The sequence below is a fragment of the Danio rerio genome, chromosome 2 (genome assembly GCF_049306965.1).
Source record: "Danio rerio strain Tuebingen ecotype United States chromosome 2, GRCz12tu, whole genome shotgun sequence".
Classification (NCBI taxonomy): domain Eukaryota; kingdom Metazoa; phylum Chordata; class Actinopteri; order Cypriniformes; family Danionidae; genus Danio; species Danio rerio.
The window spans coordinates 47842331-47851765 of record NC_133177.1 but is presented as its reverse complement, the minus strand read 5'-3'; the positions used below and the strand labels follow the sequence as shown (position 1 = coordinate 47851765).

The window sequence follows — 9435 nt, the reverse complement described above, 5'->3', positions numbered from 1 at the left end:
TCCGCAACAAAAAAGACAGTTGTGAAAAAACAGCACTCAAGAAAACATCTAAATGTAGCCATGTTAATATGTTTGTATGATCTCTGTCTGATATTCACCAGGATTATGCTGATGGATGAGGGAATAAAAATGACACTGTATCATTCCTTTTTTTTTTTTTTTTTAGAAAACAACAGAGCTGTATGTCACCTAAATGTATTTTCCCTTTCTAAGAATTTGAGTTAGGCATAGAATTAATCTTGAGGCCAGACTGACTTTCTACTGATGGCATTTTGCCAATACAATCGTCCCTCACTAATCGCAGGAGTTACATTCTAAAAATATCCCACAATAGGTAAAATCCGGGAAGAAGTCTGCTTCTTTTTTTTTTTACAAATATTATAGATATTTTAAGGCTGTAAAACCCCTCACTACAAACTTTATACACTTTTCTCAGACATGCTTTAACATTCACACTTTTCTCTTATTTAAACTTTCGTGTAACTTCTACCTTCCTTTAGCATTCCTAGTCCAGAAGTACAACTTTTTGTGCGACAGTTAGCATCTTCTGCCTTTTGCAGAATGTTTCGTCGAAATTATGGCCTTGGTTGGGGGGAAAAAACTAGCAAACAAAAAGTTCAGCACTTTAGAGTCTCACTGCAAGAATCAAAGATTTATGTAAATTTGGCAAGCTACTACAGAGGTGACATGGCACATAGTAGATTGATTAACAATTGTCTACAGCCAATCAGGACGCAGAACACAATGTGCTGTATAAAAACAAAGCATGTCAAATTGCACAAAAAAACCCAGCAAAACTGTGAGACTGCGAAAGGTGAACCAAGTTATGGCGAGGGACCACTGTATCTTTCTTAAGTGCTACAAAATAAAAACAAAGCTTTAGCACAAAAACCCAGCATAATATGAAGAGGAATAAGGCATGAAAATATGCATCCATTTCACCTTCTTCCTCAAAAACAAGTCTGCTTACGCACAGCCTCCTCCACAAAATCCTCCTTCAGTTTCTCTTTTGCTGTGTCATGCATTTCATTTGTAACGGCAGTTAGGAAAAAAAAAATCACAGATGTATCCAACTTAGTGGCAGATCTACCATTTTAATACAAGAATAGCCATTTTTGGGATACACAATGTGAAGGAAAAACATTCAGGAGCTCGGTTACACAAGTGACGACTGCCCAGTTGACTTTAACACTGAATAAGCCCACTCCTCCATCCACACCAGATCAATTTTCTTGATGTGTTTTATCCACCAGCACACACAGAAACGGATGACACAAAATAGCCCACCAAACCAGAGGACAGACATTTTCCTCAGCGTTACCAAATCATAGACACAGTACAAAAAAAAAAAAGAAGACTAATGACATTTCCACGCTGAAGTTCAGTCCTTCATAATCCCCAATGAATATTCACATGAACACAACATGATTAAGACTCTTCTTAGACATTCAACAAGTGACTTAAAAGGACATTTGATCTCAACCCAATGAACCACTTGAGCAATAGGCCGTTTAAGAGCAGATTAAAAGACATTGAACAGTGATGATTTCACATGAGCTGATTAAGGTCAACGTATTGAAATAAAAACTGCTCAATAGGACACTTTAGAACCAAGCGTAACACTTTAAAATAACAGTACATGAATAAGGACATATTAATATGTAAACTAAACATTACTTTATTATGAACTAATGATGAGTAATGCGTGCGCTAATTATGAACTTTAACTACATCTTTAACTAGAGCATCTATCTTTAACTACAGCATGAGTCACATGAGTTCATTTGTGAATAACGGCTACCTTAATTACTTGTTAGTACATGATTATTTGTTAATTAATGTATTAATTACCAGATTAGTTTATGATTAATTTAATTATCATGAACTCATGATATTTTAATGTATAATGTATATTTTAATGTATAATTATACATGTATAATTATATCATGGCTTTACTTGGAGGGACACATCATAATTAACCCATTCTTAAATACTCATGAACTCCTTACGGATGTCTAGTGTGTTTACACTGAATTATAAAAGAAAAGTGGGCAACACTTTAGTTTAGATCACAATTAACAGTATTAACAAACCATTAACTAAAACCTTTAGCCTAATAAATGACTAATTAGCTGCTTATTAATAGTTAGTGAGGTGGAAGTTGGGTTTAGGTTTTGGGTAGGCTCAGGGAAGCAGAATAAAATCATACTATATAACTACTAATGAAAAGTTAATATCTTAATAAGGGGCAGGTAATAAGCCAGTAGTAACAGTTTGAAATGTGATCTAAACTAAAGTATTACCGAAAAGTGTTCTTACAACATCAACATGAACAGTTTAAACACAGGAGTTCATGAGTAGGTAAGGATGAGTTAATGGCAATGTGCCCCTCCAAGTAAAGTCATGACATATTTATACATTGACAGCTCACAAGTTCATGTTGGTTACATTTAGCCTAAACTTAATGTATTAATTAATGTATTAATTAGCATTTAATTAACAACATATATTAAAAACTAAATTAGGTAGCCGTTATTCACACAAGAACTCTTGTGACTGGTGTTATAAAGTTAGTTCATGATTAGTGTGTGCCTCAACCCATGATTAATTCATAATAAAGTGATGTTTAGTTTACATATTAATACATCACTATTCATGTACTGTTATTGAAAAGAGTTACCGAAACAAGTAACCGTCCATTAACCTGTTTAATGGTTAAATAAATGTCTATACTTTAGTTTAAAGAAAGAAATACCCAAAATTAAGAATTTGGAACAACAAAATGGCGAGTAAATCATTCCAAAAAGTCATTTTTTGGCTGAACTATTCCTTAAAGGGATAGGTGGTTCTAAAATTTTAAGAATTTCTGTCTTCAATTGAACACAATACATGATACAATGGTGTGTTTGATTGTGCAAACTACTTAATTAAAAATAGCCAAAACAACACAATTCTAGAGTTCTATAGGGGGAACAAATTAATTGTTTTATATTCAATTCATTTAAATTTGTAAAAACTATTAAGTTAATTTAATTCCTTCATATTGTTCCAACACAAAACAATTGTGTGGAACCCAGAATTTTTTACAGTGAAGAATGTTGGAAGCCAGCAGCCATTGACATCCATAGTAGGAACAAAAATTACTATGACAGTCAATGACTGCTGCTTTCCCACATTCTTCAGAAAGTATCTTCTTTTGCGTTTACCAGAAGAAAGAAATGCAAATAGGCTTGAAACAAGTGGAGGGTGAGCAAATATTACAGAATTTCCATTTTTGGGTGAACTGCCCCTTTAAAACTAAGACAAGTTAAACAGCTCTGCGTCAACGGCAAAATCATGTGATGGTTGCATTTGCAGAGATTGAAAGACTCTGTGAAGTCAGAATAAGTTAATTTAAGAGTAAATTCACTATTATTGACATAACTGGGGCCTGAATTGTGTTTCTTTAAAAAGATAACACTGTACATTAGATGGAATAATAAACCAGACCATCTTTTATAAATACCAGAGAATTAATTAATGAAAGATGGAATAAATAGAGGCATATAAAACAAATACTGTTCAGGCTGAGCATCAACCCTTCAAAGTTATTGTTTTTTGATGTTACTCTTGGTTTTAATACACTCAGTATATAAACTGAGCTGTTTTCACGACAATGTCTGACTCCTGTAAGGACATGGGCCTGTGATTGGTCACATTTTCCACCTTTATAGAATGTGAGAGGAAGGAGTGAGCGGTCCACCTGTCCATCTGTGGTCAGATCACGCGAAGAAGCTGTAAAATTATTCAGCATGGCCTTCATCCTTCACCATGATGCCCATGTACCTATCAGAGACAGAGTTCATGGGAAGGTTAAACAAAGCTGCAGTAACAGAGATATAGGATTCCACACATACATTACAACTATTCAATTGCAAGACATGTGCTTTAACATTAAAGGATTTGTAAAAATCTTATTGAAACTGCATTGACGACAGGTAATTCAGCACCAATGGCAAACTTTAATGGGGAGTATAACTATCTGTTAGACATCCACGATTACTTATATATATTTAGTAACACTTAACAGTAAGGTTGTATTAGTTAATGCATTTACTAACATGAACAAACAAAGAACAATACATTACAGTGTTTGTTCATGTTATTTAATGAAAATACAGTTAATTTTTAGTTCATGGTAACTCACCGTATATTAACTAATGTGGACAAGCATGAATTTGGATGCTAATAAAGCATTAGTAAATGTTGAACTATGATTAATAAATGCTATACAAGTATTGTTCATAATTACTTCAGTAAATACATTAAATTATGAAATCTTATGGTAAAGTCTGAGCATTTTTTTTATATTTATTATCTTTTATTTTATTATTTATTTTACATTATGTAAATGAATTGCTATGATGAAGCAAATCAGTCAAATTAATATATAAGTGCAAAACATGAGCCTTTACCAGGCACAGTTCCGTGTCAATTTATATTTATTTTATTATTTTGTACTTATTTATTTTTTTTTTATAACTGAGCCAATGAAAAACATATAAATATTTAAGGACATTTGGAAGATATTTTGTTTTGAGCTTTTAGCCATTAATGCAAGTGTATTAATATAAAAAACCTGAAAAATCACACGTACATAAGTATTCAGTCTTTGCTCAGTACTTTGTTGATGCACCTTTGGCATCAATTACAGCCTCAAGTCTTTTTGAATATGATGCCACAAGCTTGGCACACCTGTCTTTGGGAATTTTTGCCCATTCCTCTTTGCAGTACCTCTCAAGCTCTATCAGGTTGGGACAACGTACAGACAAGGGCTGCGTCCGAAACCGCATACTTCCATACTATATAGTACGCTAAAATCCGAGTATTATGTCCGAATTCATAGAATTCGAAAATCAGTAGGCGAGAAGTACCCGGATGACTTACTACTTCCGGCAAGATTTTGAAGTGCGCATCCCATGCACGCTGCGCTATCCCATAATGCCCCATGAGAGAATTCATGAATGGAAGTGAGGCGACACAACTGACGCAGGTAGGTCACGTGACCATGACAAAATGGCGAATGCAGTACGTCCGAATTCCATTCATACTTTTCAAATTCATACTGTATAGAACGTACTTTTCTAAAGGCCGAGTAGTACTTTTAAATTCAAATACAGTACCTACTGAGTAGTAGGCGGTTTCGGACGCAGCCATGCACTCTCAACCCTGGGACCTTATATAGACAGCTGTATGCCTTTTCAAATCATGTCCAATCAATTGAGTTTACCACAGGTGAACTCCAAATAAGCTGCTGAAACATCTCAAGAATGATCAGTGGAAACAGAACATACCTGAGCTCAATTTAGAGCTTCACAGCAAAAGATGTGAATACTTTTGTACGTGTGATTTTTCAGGTTTTTTATTTTTAATAAATTTGCAACAATTAAAAAAAAAAAATCACATTGTCATTATGGGGTATTGTGTGGAGAATCTTGAAGATATAAATGACTTTAATCCAGAATAAGGAATAAGGCTGTAACATGAACAAATGTGGAAAAAGTGAAGCGCTATGAATACTTTCCAGATGCACCGTAAGTACTGTTTATTGTCATAAACACATAAAACGACAATGTTGTTTGTTTACCGTTTACTGCTGTTTTTTTTTCCAAGTCATTTCCTGAAAATAAATTAATCTGAAGTTTTAAAACTTCCACATTGCAAAATAAAATTAATATGGCCTGAGAATAACATTACTGGGGTATTTCCATGAGTACTAATAATTATTTTATATTTACTTATTTTTTATTTACAATTTTAAAACTTTCTTATGTTTTCATGCCATTGTAGAATGTGGAAAGTGGAACGCTGATTATATATAAAAAAAAAAAAAAAACTCTAAAATAAGAGCAAAATTACCTATTAGTCAAAAAATCACAGGTGGGAATAGAGCAAATGGCCTGATGCACATTCATAGCTGATATCTCTCTCGGAGTTCTGTGGAGACAAGAAAACAGGATGATGAAAAAGACAAAAAGAAACGTCACGCTACATTTGCTGTCTTAGTATAATGGGTTATTGACCTCTGCGCATTAAATGAGAGGTCTCAAAGTCTTGTCAGGCCGCTGCTTTCTGTTAATGTATGCCCCATCGATCAGGTCCTGCTTGACTGATCATTTAAAAACGGTTCTCTATAAAAAGCAGCCACTGAACACTGTCTAAAAGGCTGATGAAATATTCTGCACAGTGTGTATGGGGCATGTGAATGAAAGCAGATGTGCTGAGTAAGTGGAGCAGCACTGAGCCAATCTCCTCTTTCTCTCTCTACCAGGACTGAAATCTTCAGCTCCGCAACTCAAATAAATCGGACTTTCATGAGCTATTCCCAGCGCTCGGATAATTACACACTATCATAAAGAGCTTCCTCCCACAGCCATGATTGAAAATCGTTAGACAAGACTTTATTGCTCGAGAGTTCATCAAAATTGACGGAGAAATAATGCTAGCGGCTCAACCTGAAAATGAAGAGAGTGGAAGTTATCCTTTAACTCGGAGTCATGTCGGTCTACGCATCTGTCTTGATTAATGTGGTATTGTCATATGGAAGAACAAACTGACCTGTTTTGTTGGGATTTCCCATGCGCATTGGCCAACGATTCCCTGAGGATTTCACTGGAAAACTGTTCTACAGCCTGTGGAGACATTCAGACAGCATTCACAACTTTGACATGTTGCATTATCTATTATAAGTTTGTGTCCAATCCTGGTCAAAACAAATTAAGTAAAAAAGAAATCATTTCTTTGAAACTTAATAAAACAGTGTTGTTCTTTTTCTTATAAGTACAGTATGTGGTGCATTCAAGTCATTTACTGCTTTAACGCAATACATTGCAGGCAAAAACATACACATTTTTTTATTTTTGACTCTTCATAAAGTGTTTTTTTTTCAGTCTAATTTAAATAAAATATTCAAAATACCCTTGTAAGTGTTTCTGTTGTCACGCTTAATCCATTTGTGTTTATACATCTCAAAATGAGCTTTTTCTCCTGCACTGAGCCATAAATCTCTACCTTAGCAGCACTTACATCAGGGGTGCCCTAACTCAGTCCTTTAGGGCCGGTGACCTGCATATTTTAGTTCCTACCCCAATTAAATACACCTAAACCAGCTAATCAAGCTCTTTCCAGGTATACAAGAAACTTTCAGTCAGGTGTGCTAAAAGAAGTTGGAGCTAAATTATGCAGGACACCAGCACTTCAGAACCGAGTTTGGGCACCCCGGACTTACATATAACAAATCTCAGTTTTATTTGTATTTTTTTTCAGTGGAAAGTTTTTACATTTTATTTTACAAAAATATATATTTTTTCTGGCTCTTTGCTGTATTTTATGAAATATGGAGACTCAAAAATCAACTCTGTGAAGACCTTTGACTCCATTATGCCAAAGAACAATTAAACAAGAATATTAAACACGACTTTATCCAATGTTCATGTGTTTGTGCTAAAAATGTATGCAAATTAGAGAATTTCAAATAATTAAAGGTGCCCTATAAAGAAAAATCTGGGTACACCAAGGCATAGCCAAATAATAAGAGATTAGTATGTGAAAATGGGCATACCATGAGCCTTAGACACCACTGTTTCCTTGTTCTTATGCAAATTGTACGAGTGTAAAACTCCTGTTGACAACAGGCCAACCAAAACACAAAAGAGATTCACGGCCATGCCCTCATCATTTGCATGTATGCCTACTTAAGGTCATTCGTCCGAACCTGACAAGCAGCCAAGTCATCAAGAGTCTCATATGTAGCTCTGAGATCTTTAATATACCTGTAAATGCCTCAAACTATGTTTGATAAGCCAAACATTTTCTAGTGAGAAAACAATGATAGTTTCCCTCCTTATTTAGCTATTTTAAAGCTTATATTTAATATTTTTACTATGCATGTGGGACTTTTATTTTGAAAACGCAAGCCCCAAATTGTTAACGATGCTTTACTGGGCAACGACTGCACAAGACATGTTCAAAATCACTTCAGAACGCCTGTATCCACAACAGATCTGGAGAGCAAAATAGGTTAACATTTCTCTGAATAGGTTTATATTTATCCTATTTAGCGTACATTATGCTCTTTGTGTGCGTGTGTCTGTAAAAGCGGTCGTCAGAGCAGGGCTCATTAATATACATGGCAGGAACCATATATGGTCAATTATGGACCTTCTGAGTAAGAAATGAGCATATAAAACCCCTTTTGTAGATTTTTTGAACTTGCAAAAGCCATGAACCGACTATGTAGAAATCAGAGAACAATTTAACTTATTAAACCAATGCAGTATATGGCACCTTTAAATACTGCCTTATTGGCATATATACTGTAAACATAGCATTTTAAAATAAAACTTGCTATAAAATGATTCTTAAATGTAAACAATAAATAATAACTATTATTATCATCATTATTATTTTACCATATTCACTTGCAGTGTCTTGTCTTAAATGTTCAAGCTCTTTAAAGTCAATTGCATTCTAACTGGTTTTCAATAATTAATTTTTTCAGCAGTAAAGCCAATCCTAAATGCAATTAAAACATATATTAATAAGACAGATATAGTGTGAATCTCAAATGACTTTAAATCAAATTTTCTGTAATTAAATAAAAACATATGACTTACTCAACCTCAGATTACTTACCTTAAGAATCATGGCCTCCACAACAGGAGCAAAAACGTTCTTCTCCACCTCCACCTGCTGGAGTGTCACACCAATCTAACACACACAAGCACACACATTTCGTCACATGTAAGACCCATCAGAAAGTCTGGTTGCAGTCAGACAGACATAATTTTTCACCTGCTCCGCCGTGTCTCTGATGAGCTGGGTCGATGGACAGCGACCCATGTAGAACTTGGGCTCTTGTTCAGCCTCTTCCTGTTCCTGTTTGATTTTGACCTTCCCGGCATCTAATTCCTTTACACTGATGATGTCAAGCAGTTCATCGTCCTCCTCATCGGGCTCCGCTTTCAGGATCCTCTGAAGTTGCTCTAGACGTTGAGAAAGTTCTTCACAGCCTGTCAAAGTCGAGCTGCACTCTAATACACACACAAACAAAGACACACACACACACACACACACACAGCACACAATGAAAAAAAAATTTAATAAATAAAACAAAAAAACTATTCTCTTAATCTACACTATGACTTGGTTCTGTTCTGTATTTTGCATGTTACTAGAATTGACCTTTTGCATAATATTTTAAATATTATAATTACCTAATTAATAATAAAATTTGTCTTACAGTGAAGTATACTGTAATTATTAAGAACATAACTATTTAAACAATATAAATAGCTATTTGATTTTTATTGTGCATGTATGAACTATTAGTAATTGTAATAATAACAATTTACACTAACCGGCCACTTTATTAGGTACACCAGTCCAACCGCTCA

General features: G+C 34.6%; 1 protein-coding gene across 8 annotated transcripts in view; it reads right to left on the bottom strand.

Moving 5' to 3' along the window:
• Positions 1-1074: 1074 nt before the first annotated feature.
• yeats2 (YEATS domain containing 2) overlaps positions 1075-9435 on the bottom strand; it is an 81124-nt gene continuing 72763 nt past the window's right edge. For 4 of the 8 annotated variants that reach the window (XR_012393739.1, XR_012393745.1, XR_012393738.1 and 1 more), the window contains exons 27-32: positions 8834-9072; positions 8675-8749; positions 6599-6672; positions 5900-5977; positions 3239-3826; positions 1075-1956 (exon numbers count right to left, since the gene is read on the bottom strand). Coding sequence is in view for 4 of the 8 variants with exons in the window: in XM_073929305.1 (XP_073785406.1) it covers positions 3784-3826; positions 5900-5977; positions 6599-6672; positions 8675-8749; positions 8834-9072 (509 nt within the window). In the remaining 4 variants the exon portion in view is untranslated. Of the gene's footprint in view, positions 3827-5899; positions 5978-6598; positions 6673-8674; positions 8750-8833; positions 9073-9435 lie in introns of all 8 variants that reach the window. The other 4 variants (XM_073929305.1, XM_073929322.1, XM_002660895.8 and 1 more) reach the window with 1 other exon arrangement.